This window comes from Callithrix jacchus, chromosome 9 (assembly GCF_049354715.1).
Source record: "Callithrix jacchus isolate 240 chromosome 9, calJac240_pri, whole genome shotgun sequence".
NCBI lineage: Eukaryota > Metazoa > Chordata > Mammalia > Primates > Cebidae > Callithrix > Callithrix jacchus.
In genome coordinates, this window is record NC_133510.1 from 54,594,668 (window position 1) to 54,609,309 (window position 14,642).

The window sequence follows — 14,642 nt, forward strand, 5'->3', positions numbered from 1 at the left end:
ACCATCTATGACAGTTAGAATGGCGATCATTAAAAAATCAGGAGACAACAGATGCTGGAGAGGATGTGGAGAAATAGGAATGCTTTTACACTGTTGGTGGGAGTGTAAATTAGTCCAACCATTGTGGAAGACAGTGTGGCGATTCCTCAGGGATCTAGCAATAGAAATACCATTTGACCCAGCAATCCCATTAGTGGGTATATATCCAAAGGATTATAAATCATTCTGTTATAAAGACACATGCACACATGTATGTTTATTGCAGCATTGTTCACAGTAGCAAAGAGTTGGAAACAACCGAAATGCCCATCAGTGATAGACTCGATAAAGAAAATGGCACATATACACCCTCGAATACTATGCAGTCGTAAAAAAGGATGAATTCATGTCCTTTGCAGGGACATGGATAAAGCTGGAAACCATTCTCAGCAAACTAATCCAAGAACAGAAAACCAAACACCGCATGTTCTTACTCATAAGTGAGTGTTGAACAATGAGAACACATGGACACAGGGAGAGGAACATCACACACTGGGGCCTCTTGGGTGGTGGGGGAGGGATAGCATTAGGAGAAATACCTAATGTAGATGATGGGGTGATGGATGCAGCAAACCACCATGGCAAGTGCATACCTATGTAACAAACCTGCACGTTCCGCACATGTACTCCAGAACTTAAAAAGTACAATAAAAATTTTAAAAATAAAAAAAGCTAAAACTGTCCCCCCAAAGGATTAAAAAAGTTAACAAAAATTCTTGAATTTACAGGATAGCCGATTTTAAAAGAAAACTAGCTAACTAGATTTTGCATAGAATGAGTCTGCTGATGTCAGAGCCTGAGTTTCCACTGCATATTTCATACAAATTCCTCAGATTTGCACCTGTGACCCATGAGTTTGCATAAAGAAATAACTACATGTGCCCAAGGAGTTTCCAGACTTCCCTTTTCCTTTCACCAAGCACCTGCTAATCCCAGGATCCACCCCTAAACTCCTTTACATTTTTGTAGAAATGGGGCTCTCACTATGTTTTGGGGGTTTTCCAGAGGTGGTTTGAGACATGGGCTTGCTATGTTGCCTAGACTGGAGTACAGTGTTGTGATCATGGCTCAGTGCAGCCTCAACCACCCAGCCTCACGCAATCCTGCCTTAGCCTCCCGAGCAGCTGGGACTACAGGCACGTGGCACCACACCCAGCTAATTAAAAAAATTTTTTTTGTAGAGATGAAGGGGGTCTCACTATGTTGCCCATGTTGGTCTCAAACTCCTGGTCTCAAGTGATCCTCCCACCTCAGTCTCCCAAAGTGCTGAGATTACAGACATGAGCCATGGTGCCCAGACTAAATCTTTTCTTTTTTTCTTATTTTTCTTTTTTTGGAGACAGGGTCTCAGTCTGTCTCCTAGGCTGGAGTGCCATGGCACCTGGGCTCAAATGATCCTCCAGCCTCAGCCTTCCAAGTAGCTGGGACTATAGGCATGCTACAGGCATGTGCCACCATGCCTGTCTAATCTTTTCAAATAAAATTACAGCCTGCCTTAAAGACAGCACAAAGAGAAATATTTGAGCTTGAATTCTTATCTCCTTGTGAGTCGACTTACACATAATATAAAGCTTTTCTCAAAAACCTGGTGTGATGGTATTGGCTTCTGGTGCACTAAGCAGGGAGCCCTTTTTACTACAGGTTAGGGTAGAGCTGTTTAGTGGTAGAGGCTCAGATTGTCTCCAAAGTGGGGGAAAATATGACCATTACATACTGCAATTATAGAAATAAGCACTGGTTTGCAGCTATTGTTACTAAAACCAAGTGGAAGCTTCTTTGTTGGAATGGTTACTAAAATGTTCTCAGCACATGTTGGAAAACATTTTAATAGACTCTTGGCTGGCAGGCTCCAGTCACAAGTCCAAAGCCTTCTCTCTAGTGAGTCTCTGTAACTCCCAAAAGCTGGTGCAAGGGAGAGTCGCAGCTCGGGAGAGCGGCCCCTTGGCAGCTGCAACACACCAAGATTCTGGCTGGGTTTCCAAGGCACCTGTTGTCCAAATCAAGATCGTCAGTCACTTCTCCCTTGCCTCCTCCCGACGCTGGAAAAGTAGCTCAGATGCACAATTGATTCTATTCCCACTTAAGTCCCTAAGAAAGGGACTGCTGTGTGTACTTTTCCGCCCAGTCCCTTTTCAGCATCTCCCAGATTAGGTGAGCAGCACACTTACTAGTCCTGTGATCAGCACAACTCTGGTTCCCTCCAGCAGCCTAGAGCGAGTGACTACTCATTTTGTCATCTATCAGGGCAGGCTTCAGCCTAAAGCCACCCCATCAATGCTCCCACAGAGGATGAAGCCCATGATGCCACATCTGGTCCTCTGCACAGCAGAGGATAACAACACTGACCTGCAATCATCCTGGCCCCTCTCCTTTGTCCTGAAATACCATCAAAGGTCCTGTTCAAGAGTTCAGCCAAAGGTGAACACTGCCTCATGAGGAGCAGCAGCAAGCTGCAGCTAGGGGTCTCTCTGTAGAGGAGCATCTTACTGTCCCAAAGCTGCCCAACTGGCTGTTTCCAGACATGTCTATGAAACATTTAGTCCCATAAATGCTGTGCCCTGCAGCCAGGAGAGATGCAAAGTGAGCTGAAGATATGGTCTAGTCTCCAAGGAGATTACTATCTAGGGGAGAATTTACGTGCCTCAAAACATGGACTAGAAACAAAGGTCAAAGCCCCTGCAACACACAGTCATCTGGTTTGGATCACGCAGCATCGCTCTGTGCCTTACGTGGATATGAAAACATGGGCATCCCCAGTCCCAGCTGCTCTGAGCATTTGGGCTCTATCTTGTCAAGGAAGAAAGAATACTTTGTGACTGTATTTATGGGAAGCACAAGACAAGGCACTAAATGATCTGACCTACCAATCACCCTAAGAATCTTGAACGTTTTGCTTTTAACTCCATTTCCTTCCCTTAGCATGAATTTTTAAAACAAAACAAAAAAATCCTTTTCCGCTTAGAAAACTGGTACCCACGATGCTTCTAGAATGATAAATAAGCATTTATCATTGGCCTGGTAGCGAAGCAGCCACATTAATCTGTAGGAACAAATAGTTGGAAAATAATACCATCTCACGCTACACCAGGAATTACAATGTACAAGATACTTGCGCGTTCCCAGTCTTATTTGGTCCTCACAGTAGCCCTATGAGGTAAGCAAACAAGTGATGCCCTCTCCATTTTACAAGGGGAAAAAATAGGTTTGATGCAGAGCAGTTGCCACTGTATTTTTTTTTTTTTTTTTTTTTTGAGGCAGAGTCTTTCTCTGTCTTCCAGGTGACACTCACTCTCAGCTCACTGCAACCTTCACCTTCCAGGTTCAAATGATTCTCCTGCCTGTCTCTTGAGTAGCTGGGACTACAGGCATGTGCCACCGCATCCGGCTAATTTTTGTGTTTTTAGTAGAGATGGAGTTTTGCCATGTTGGCCAAGCTAGTCTAGAACTCCTGACCTCAATTGATCCTCCTGCCTGAGCCTCCCAAAGTGCTGGGATTACAGGTGGGAGCTACCACGCCGGCCAGCGCTGTCTTTTCCTAACTACCACCTTCATAACTTTCCTTGACAAAGGAGACATGAACGTTGTTTCTGGCCTCCCCGACACCACTGCATCCTAACTGCTTATCTTCCTTAAAGCCCACTTCCTTCCCCAGCACACACAAACTCCTATAAATATTGTATCTAGATAGGCTGAGTGCAGTGGCTCACGCCTGTAATCCCAGTACTTTGGGAGGCCGAGGTGGGTGGATCACAAGGTGAGGAGTTCAAGACTATCCTGGCGAACATAGTGAAACCCCGTCAAAAATTAGCCGGGCATGATGGTGGGTGCCTGTAGTACCATCTATTCAGAAGGCTGAGACAGCAGAATTGCTTGAACCCGGGGAGGCGGAGGTTGCAGTGAGCTGAGATTGCGCCACTACACTACAGCCTGGGCAACAGAGCGAGACTCCATCTCCAAAAAAAAAAGTAAAAATAAATAAATTATATCCAGATAAAGGTGATAGGACTTGACGTTTTCTGATGGCCGGGCGCGGTGGCTCATGCCTGTAATCCAAGTACTTTGGGAGGCCAAGGCAGGTAGATCACCTGAGGTTAGCAGTTCAAGACCAGGCTGGCCAACATGGTGAAACCCCGGCTCTACTAAAAATACAAAAATTAGCTGGGTGAGGTGGCAGGTACCTGTAATCCCAGCTACTCAGGAGGCTGAGGCAGGAGAATTGCTTGAACCTGGGAGGCAGAGGTTGCAGTGAGCCAAGACTGAGCCACTGCACTCCAGCCTGGGTGACAGAGCAAGACTCTGTCTCAAAAAAAACAAAACCAAAAAAAAAAACTGGAAGTTTTCTGAAAGCTGGTCCCCATGTTCCTCAGTTTCTATGGTTACCGTTACCTGCTCAAACATCTTTGATTGATAAGGCCTTGACATGCTCAATCAGACCTAAACAAAATTGACTATGAATATTTTCCTTGCAAAGATCACATATGCAAGAAAAATATTTGAAATGTACAATCTTTAAAAGAATCTGAAGGTACCATTTACAGTTCTGAGTCAAAGGTCTGAATTTTTTTTTTTTTTTTTTTGAGACGGAGTCTCACTCCATGCTGGAGTATAGTGGCGTGATCTTGGCTCACTGCAACTTCCGCCTCCCAGGTTCAAGCGATTTCTCCTGCCTCAGCCTCCTGAGTAGCTGGGATTACAGGCACACGCCACCACACCCAGCTAATTTTTGTATTTTTAGTAGAGATGGGGTTTCATAAACTCCTGATCTCATGATCCTCGGCCTCCCAAAGTGCTGGGATTACAGGTGTGAGCCACCGCATCCAGCCATAAGGCTTGAATATGAGCTGTTGCCTTCCTGCCTGCAAGAGCAGTAATTCAATAATTCTTAGTTTTGGCAAGGCACTAAAGTTTGCTGCTTCAGAATTTTTACAATTTCAACAAATTTTATTGCACCTGTAAATGGAAAAGCCCTCTAGAGCAGAGCCCCCTAAAAAGCCACTTGAGAGACAGGAACCACAGAGGGCATAATGAATCCCACAAAGTGGCTCAACAGCCCGCAGTACATATGCCAGCAAACACAAACCAGACAGATGTCCTTAATAACCAAGGCACATTGTAATCAGAATGAACAGTCCTGATTGAAATAACTCCCTCCCAGAAACAGTCAAATCCAACTTCTTTTGATGTTTACAGAGAGCCCTGATGTTCTGTTGTTTGTGTGTAAGTAATATTTAAAGGTGCTCACATTTCTCAAAAACAGGAAGGATCGAGAGGAGCTTTTGGAGTTTACTTGCTGCCAACTACGACGGCCTCAGCCAAACACGTGAGAACTACAATTGTCCTTTGGAAACGACTATTTAAGATCAAAAGGGGTCTGTACTCTACCCTGCTATTCTCATCTCCTAAAATAGGAAAAGATTTGTCAAAAAAGAAATGAAAGCAAAACCAACAGGCAAAAAGAACTCACACACACAAAAAAAACCAAACCCAGATCCAACCCTGCAGATGGAACAGATTTAGCTTCAGAGTCGTTAGTATATAACCCTGCTAGTCCCCATTCCCTCCTGTTCCAGCCTTCACCACACCCACCTTTATCCTTATACAAAACTTCTTTCTTGTACATTCAATTAAGTAGTGATTCACACCATACAAGGGTATACTTTAGACTTTTGACTACTTATCTCCATGTATCCCTTTGCAGAGGATGAACCTTGTTTGGGGAGATGGTTTCATGAGTCAAACCTTTGCTCGAGTTTCGTGGCTCCTATAGTACTCTTTAGTACTGAAGCTGTTCTGGTTGTTCCAGAATTGTCTTGCCAATTGCAATGAGACCACTGGGTTTGGTTACCCACCCTGTCGTTCCCCCATGCAACAGAACCTCTAAATGAAAACACAGGTCTGGGCTGGGTATAGTGGCTCTAATCCCCGCACTTTGGGAGGCCAAAGCAGGAAGATCACTTAAGCCCAGGAGTTTGAGACCAACACGGGTAATACAGCCTGACTTTCCACATCCAGCTAAATTTTCTTTTTCATTTTTGTAAGGATGAAATTTAGCTGGATGTGGTGGCAGGCAGCTACTTGAGAGGCTGAGATGGAAGGATCTCTTAACCCCAGGAAGTTAAGGCTGCAGTGAGTCGTGATTGTGCCACTACACTCCACCTGGGTGACAAGGCAAGACTTCATCTCAAAAAATAAAAACAAAAAGAAAACACAGGTCAGCATTTTATCCTATGTGACTTAGTATAATCACCTAAATAAAATGGTAAATGAACCAAATTGGATAAAAACACAGTGACATCAACAAACCCAATGGCACCAAAACACTTATGCTTTTGGTGCCCATTAGAGGCAATTTAGCAGACTTTCCCTCCTTTACTCAACAGGCAATTTAGCTGAGGAACTAGAGAGCACTTACAAAAAAAGACAGTAGAGAAACGGGGGATGGGGGGGTGGTTCCCTGGTATGCCACTCACTCACACAGCGGTCTTGAGCAAGCTGCTAAACCTCAACATGTCTGTTTCCACATCCGTAACAGAAAGGGATATGAAGAAATAGTGTGGTGATATCATGGGGAAGTAAACGAGTTAATACAAACTAAGCATTTTAGAAGAATGCCTAGCACATGGTAAGTACTTTGCTGGCACTGGCTATCATAGTGTAGACCTTCACCACCATTCCTCTTTTTTGAGACAGTCTTGCTCTGTCACCCAGGCTGGAGTGCAGTGACACAATGATGGCTCACTGCAGCCCCCCCGCCTCCTAGGTTCAAGCAATTCTCCTGCCTCAGCCTCCTATCTGGGACTGTAGTCGTGTGCCACCACACCTGGCTAATTTTTGTATTTTTAGTAGAGATGGGGTTGCACCAGGTTGGCTAGGCTGCTCTTGAACTCCTGGTCTCAAGTGATCAGCCCACCTCAACTTCCCAGTGTGCTAGGATTATAGGCGTGAGCCACTGTGCCTGCCCCCTCCTCTTTCAATAAAAACACCTGATTAGGGTCATCTGACAGTGTCTCCAAATTTGTCACCAATTGATAACTGTTGTTTCAATAAATATTCATGTGAGCTGGGTGCGGTGGCTCATGCCTGTAATCCCAGCACTTTGGGAGACCAAGGCAGGCAGATCACCTGAGGTCAGGAGTTTGAGAACAGCCTGGCCAACACGGTGAAAGCCCATCTCTACTAAACATACAAAAATTAGCCAGCTGTGGTGATGCACGCCTGTAACCCAGTTACTCAAGAGGCTGAGGCAGCCCGGAAGGTGGAGTTTGCAGTGCGCCAAGGTTGTGCCATTGTACTCCAGCCTGAGTGAAAGAACAAGACTCTCTGAAAAAAGAAAAAAAGTCCTGCCTGTAATCACAGAACTTTGGGAGGCCGAGGTGGCTGGATCACTTGAGGTCAGGAGTTTGAGAACAGCCTGGCCAACATGGAGAAACCCCGTCTCTGCTAAAAATACAAACAAAAAAATTAGTCGGGTGTGGTGGTGGTGGTGGAGGTTGCAGTGAGCCAAAATCATGCCACTACACTCCAGCCTAGGCAACAGAGACTCTACCTCCCCCGCCCCACGAAAAAGGGATAAAAATTCCCCTTCTCCATGCACCTTGGGTAGTAATCCAAGCAACCCCCAAACCTGATTCTTCTGAATATTTCAATAGAAAAGCAGAATTATACAGAGCCATAATTTTCTATCTTAATTATTTTTATTTATAGAGCAGCTATGGTACTTAAAAGGTCTCTAACCACCTTTCACCAGCCTTGCTCCCATTTCATCAGCCCCTCCAGGGAGCAGTGTGGTGGTAAAAATACTCCCAACAGCAGACATAGAAGCTGAACACCATGGCACAAAGCCGAGCTGCAGGTGCCTACCCCATCATCACTGCGGGTTTCCCACTCTCCATCCCATCTGTGTAAGGAAGTCACAGTGACCAAAAAAATACAAATACTCACCTTATGTTGAAGCAGTCTGTTTCAGGGGTAGGAGACCTCAGGGCAAGCACAGGTGGAGGGAGAGACGGAGTTTTGCTCTTGTTGCCTAGACTGGAGTGCGACAGCACAATCTTGGCTCACCACAACCTCCAACTCCCAAGTTCAAGCGATTCTCCTAACTCAGCCTCCCAAGTAGCTGGGATTACAGGCATGCGCCACCATGCCCGGCTAATTTTGTATTTTTAGTAGAGAAAGAGTTTCTCCATGTTGGTCAGGCTGGTCTCAAACTCCTGACCTCAGGTGATCTGCCTGCCTTGGTCTCCCAAAGTGCTGGGATTACAGGCATGAGCCACTGCGCCCAGCCTGGAGTGAGAGGATTTGTAAAGAACTGGCCAGGCGCAGTGGCTCAAGCCTGTAATCCCAGCACTTTGGGAGGCTGAGGCGGGTAGATCACAAGGTCAAGAGATGGAGACCATCCTGGTCAACATGGTGAAACCCCGTCTCTACTAAAAATACAAAAAATTAGCTGGGCATGGTGGCGCGTGCCTGTAATCCCAGCTACTCAGGAGGCTGAGGCAGGAGAATTGCCTGAACCCAGGAGGCGGAGGTTGCGGTGAGCTGAGATCACGCCATTGCACTCCAGCCTGGGTAACAAGAGCGAAACTCCATCTCAAAAAAAAAAAAAAAGACCTGACGAGGTTCTATTTCAGTAAGGGTCATGGGGTATCCATTTTATAATTATTTAAACTGTTTGCTTGTTCTTATTTTTTTCATTCTGACTCTCCCCTCTTTTGCATGCTTTATATACTTTTAAATGTGTATATTTCAATAATTAAAACAACTGTTTTAAATAAAATAGGAATATGCTATGTGATTTTAGGGTTATTTTTCCCCAGAGTATAAGGCAAAGAGAAAATGACATCTAGGAGAACAAATAACCCACCCAAACCTAGGAAAAGCTGTTGCATTCCAGCATGTGTCCCTGTGTTCTGCAAAAGCAGCTCATCCCACTCCTGTGACCTTTTTAAATCTAGCATATTATCATAAATAAGCACACACAAATATCAACTAATAACTTCAATTTTTAATAATGGAAACAATTTTGCCATTCCAGAAACAATGTTAGGGGAGAAAAATCTTCCCTACAAAAATAAACCCATCAAAATTATAAATATTATAACATTTTACTTCTGCCATTTAAAATGCTCTCCTGCAATACTACCCCTTCATTTAACATCTTTCCTGTACCATCACATATTGAAGAGAAAACAGTATTACAGCAAAGCTTAGATAGTTTAACATAACGATTTGTACAATGATTCTTAAAAAATCTGTGGCCTTAGTGGCCTTTTTTCTTCACTTACACATTAAAAATGCTACTGCAATTACCAGTGTTTGGGGGAAAACATCAGTCTTCAAGAACCATGAACTGACAGAATTTCAGTACAGTAAGTTTCCAAATTGCAATTTGTAGTGCACATGACAGTGAGCGAGATTCTGGATAAATACAGATGAGGATGCCTAGTTAGACAGTCTACTTCAAGTACAAAAAAAAAAAAAATTCACAGATACCCATCAGCTACTATTTTAGGTTCTAACAGTGTCTTAATCTGAGAAACACATGCCTCACAAAATATAAGTTTACTGGGATGAATAAGTAAAAAACCAGGTGGCTGATAACAATATACTCAAACCCAGGCCACAGTCTGAGTAGTAAAACCAGTATAAAAATCGCAGACATTCCCTGAACAATAAAGGTAAAGGGTTAGATGACATTGTCACTAAAACCTCATCAATGTACTAAAGAGAAGTTACATGCAAAATTAAACAAGATGTGCCATACATATTTTATAGCTGCTAATTCTAATTTTTTTTCAACTTTCCTTAAATGCTTAGGAAGATATGATTGTCTCAATAAATTGTGTGGCACAGCATAGCAACTTAAGTCTGCCTCCAACAAGATGGGTATTCTCTGAAATTCAGAAGAGCCACCAAGAGAGGAACAGAGATGCAATAAAAGGCACAGTTCACTTAGGCAAAGAACTGAAGCACCTTGGAATTTCAAAAAGAATCCATTAGGTGTCACCAAAGTGTTAACAATTCCTTGGGAATTTATAAACAAAAAATATCTAGACTAAAAATAGAATATAAGGCCCCTCTGGAACCACTGCACACCTTTCCCTCGGTTCTCAGATTAAACTGCTGCATAAAATGAGGTTATTTAGCTTGTTTTAAGGAAGGCTTCTATTGCACCTGCAATTTCTTTGGTTGGTAATAACATGTACTTTTGTTAAAATACTTCCACAGTGAAACCCTGTTGTGTGGTTAGCTGGGTATGGACGTTCCTCCCTTTCTTGGGGCCCTCCTACTCAGTCAAGTTGTCCTTCAGAACTGAAGATTTGGTAGGACTGGGTCTTTATTCAATAGCCCTGTTCTACATTATGTAAGAACAGATTTCAATGTAGAAAAGAAAGGGAGAGGGAGGAAAGGGAGAGGAGGGAGGAGAGGGAGGGAGAGAAGTATGGGGAGAGAGAAAAAGGGGAAGGAAAAGGAAAGGAGGAATAAAAGGGATGGGAGTGATTGTCACAAAGTTTACTTGATAAATATCCAAGCTAACAAGGGAAAAACAACCACCCCTACCAAAATTCCATCTCAACTTTGAAAACCACTTGTTGGGGGAAAACTATATACTGTATGTAACTTAACAAGAGTTAGCGAATGGTCACTGTCCTGCCTATGCAGAGAAGCTACACCAATGAGATCTTCCACTCCAAAGGGGCAGAAGTATCGGGCTGGTTCAAGCTGCATGAGGCCCACGTCTGCCCAGGACGGCAGGCTCCACCTGTCCGAGATTCCGGTCCGTCTGCTGCAGAGTTCACGGGTCCCTCTGTCTGTTCTAGCTTCTGCCTCTGGCTCTGTTCCCACAGTTTACCCACCAGGAAACCAAGAGATCCTAAAATGGGTTTAACATCTCAACACTAAAGGCTTTTTACTTGTTTATAAGCAACTACCCCTTTCTCTACTACACCTAACTGAAAAGTCAAGTAACCTTCCACAGCCCACAGCGCTCACCCATACCACACACCTCCTCCAAACTTACGCTTTCCTCTCTGTCAACTCCCAACAAAATCCTTCACAATAAATTCCTCAGAGTTCCTAGATTCCTGTGCCTTTCAATTCACATGGATCAATTCCTCTGACATTAAAAAAAGAGACAGGTAGTTTCAAAACAGGACAAGTATTCAGAAAGAGAGACTCTTAGTTAAGCTTTTTTAAAAATCATCTGCACATCCATAAGCTTAACAGCATCATCACATAATTAAAATAACTAAAAGAAAATTTAAAAAAAACACCCCAGAGTTCATGCTTCCAAGCACCCTCGAATGCTCCTGATGAGGCTACAGGTTCACAGCTTGCCAAGAGGTAACACTGCAGTGCTGAACAACAAGCTTACAGAGTCCCCTACGTGGGACACTAAGCTGCAGGATGCTGTGTGACCAGATTTGGGGAACAAAATCTACAGATTAAAAGGGGAGGACCCTAGCATACTGCGGCAAGACAGCAGCCCTCTGAGAAGAGAGGCTCCTGGTGCTGTTCTGTAGGTCGGTCCCACATGGGGCCTCGAGGGCAGGGAGTCCTGCTTTAATCAGGCTTCCACACCTCACGGAGGGCTTCTTCCAGCTTGTGTCTGTAGGCTGTGTAGCGCCTCTTCAGGTTCTGCAGCTGCTCATCTTCTTCCTTGTCCAAGATGCGCAAGAAATTCTGGAGCTCTGGAAGGCTGAAGGCTTCCCACTGTCAGGAAACAGAAAAAATCCAGGTGTTTAAAGCTCAGTCAGACTTAGGAACGCTGACCTGGAGCTCCTGGAGGTGCGGCTGCCCTCTCCTCCCAGCACCGTGCCGCAGAAGGTGTGGTCTGCAAGAGCTGGAGTGCTGCCAGCCTAAGGACTCCATCCACTTTCCCCTCGGCTCACACTGATCACCTTCCTACCCTCTCCTCCCACTGTTCTTCAAGACGGTCTCCCTAAAAGCCATAGACCTCCGTATCCCTAAGTCTATTAGACACTTTCATTCCTCACCTGATTTGCCCCCAGCAGTATTAAAAACAACTCAACACTCTTTCCATCTTAACCTTGAGTCTTCATTGTAACTGACTTCTTTCTTACCTCGTGTAATCAATGGCATCACCCCCAAACAGTTCTTTACTCAGCCTGCTTTTCTCTCTCTCTACAGCCCCTTGGTGTTAGCTACCATCATCTATTCCTGTATCGCTGGGACAGCTTCTTACCTGGCCTCCTCACTCCGCTCTTAGGCTCCCCCATCTGTTCCCCAAACAGAACATCCTTTGTAAAATGCACATCTGGCCAAGATTCTCCCTTGCTCAGAGCCATCCAATGGCTTCCCTTAGTCGCTGAGGCTAAGTCTGAAAGACCCTAAACTCTCTGGCCCCATCTCTCTCTCACTGAGCCTCACCCTCTACCCAAGTGGCATGTGTTCTACCCTTCTGCACTTTTCCTGGCTGTGAACTACTAATCCTCCCCATCTCAGCTTAAATGCCACTTTCTCTAAGCAGCTTTCCACAACTTCCTCCCCTCTCTTCCCACCTGGGACTAAGTGTATCAGAAGGCTTCAGAGAACCCTGATCACAACAAAGATTTTTAAATTAGAATTATTTGCTTAGTATCTATTTCACCTGCACCTTACCTACACTACAGCTGCTGTACTTCTCGTTATTTGGAGTTCATCTCTTGCCTTGAGGCTCGTAGCCTTGTTTCCCTAACAGCACCTAGTACTTATTTAGCAGGCACAAAATACAATTTTTTAGGCTGGGCATGGTGGTTCATGCCTATAATCCCAGCACTTTGGGATGCTGAGGCAGGAGGATCACTTGAGCCCAGAAGTTCAGGACCAGAAGTTCGAGGCCAGCCATGGCAATATAGTGACACACTGTCTCTACAAAAAGTTTAAAAATTAGCTGGCTATGGCAGCATACTCCTATAGTCCCAGCTACTCGAGAAGCTGAGGTGGGAGGACTGCTTGAGCCCAAGAGTTTGAGGCCACAGTGAGCCATGACTGCACCACTGCACTCTGATCTAGGTGACAGTGTAAGACCCAGTCTCTTTAAAAAGAAAAAAAAAAAAATTTTTTTAAATAAAAGGCAGTGAATGTCAAGGAGGATATCAAGCATCATCTAGGAGGTTTTTCCAAACACATCATCCTCTCCCAAAGGGGGCCCTGGATCCTGGCTGAGAATTGCCATTGGATGGGGTAGGGAAAAGGCTCAAGATAACCAAACACAACTGAATAGAAAGCAAGTAAATCCACCAAGTGCACTTCGTGGTAGAAGAATTCCTGGAGATGAATTCAGGCTGGTTATTAAAGAAAATGAGCCACATGGAGTAGGAGAGCAAAACTTCTACATTAGAATATTCTGTTAATTTTTAAATTTTTAACATTTTATCTTTCGCCTATGTTGAAGTCTCCAAAATAAACACATCATATAAATATCCCTGCTACCCCCTAACAGCTATGGAAAGTTTCTTCCTTCAGTTCAGTTTTCCTGAGATAACTGAGAAACAAGAACACCATACAGAGATCCAGTACAGCAGTCTAGAATGATGAAACCCAATGTAAAGTAAATTTCAAAACTAAGTGAAGGCCAGGTGCAGCGACTCACACCTGTAATCCCAGCACTTTCGGAGGCTGAGGTGGGAGCATCGCTTGAGCCTACAAGTTTAAGACCAGCTTAGGCAATGTAGCAAGAGATCCTAACTCTAATTACAATTAAAATAAAATAAGACAACTAATAAAATTATTGTCCAGTGTAGTTCCAGTTGCTACTTAAAACACTACAAGAAAAATGAAACACTGACTAGACTATGCTAAAGCGTCTGGCTTCATCAGGCAGAGGGAATGCTGCCCAATTGCAAAGCCAAGTCAGACTTCTAGACCCCACCACCTCCCCAAAATGAGTCTGAATTTCTTGAAAAGCTTCAAAACACCAGAATCGAAAGAAACTTCAAAAACATCTAAAACCACTGTCCTCCTAAAACTCTCTTCACTTACATGTATACATTTCTAATTGCGACTAGAAGCCACCTTGAAGTGTTTAGTCCCACTTAACAGATTTTAAAACTGAAAGCTAAAAGATTAGAAGATTTATTTACCTGAGGTCAGGTGCCTCATCTAACAAAGAGCAGGAAACAGAGTCTCTTTCCTGACTTTTAACCTAGAAACGGTATTCTCAACTGCACCATGTAGGACATTTCATACCACTTCCTGTTCCAGACAGAAGACTGGGGCAGGAGCTTGGATGTGCTCAAGTGTCATTTAGAGCTGACACTTGATCTGGAGGGCAGGCTCAAGTACTTTCTTTCTTCTACTGAACTGGCTACATACAATCCTCCCTGGAGACAATATGGCAAATGATGCACATGGAAACATAATTTCTTAATTGGCTGACTGGGCAAGGGGGAAAAAAAGATTCTAGAAAGCTAAATGTCTTCCATGGTAAAGAGATCAGATTTCCTTTTATTTCCCTTTAGAAGGGAATTAGCCCGGAGACTTTTGTTAGTAGCAAACACATGGAAAGTGTCAACTTTCAAAGTTCAGCAGGACTGGAGTATTTTGGGAGTTGGAAGGGGTGAAAATGACTCTGGATTGGAGATCAAGTAAAAAATATTTAT

General features: G+C 44.0%; 1 protein-coding gene across 2 annotated transcripts in view; it reads right to left on the reverse strand.

The window, feature by feature from the left end:
- Positions 1-9,023: 9,023 nt before the first annotated feature.
- RASSF3 (Ras association domain family member 3) overlaps positions 9,024-14,642 on the reverse strand; it is a 176,769-nt gene continuing 171,150 nt past the window's right edge. For both annotated transcript variants that reach the window (XM_078336126.1, XM_035256197.3), the window contains one exon: positions 9,024-11,751. In XM_078336126.1, the coding sequence (XP_078192252.1) occupies positions 11,602-11,751 (150 nt within the window). In that variant the 3' untranslated portion in view covers positions 9,024-11,601. The remainder of the gene's footprint in view (positions 11,752-14,642) is intronic.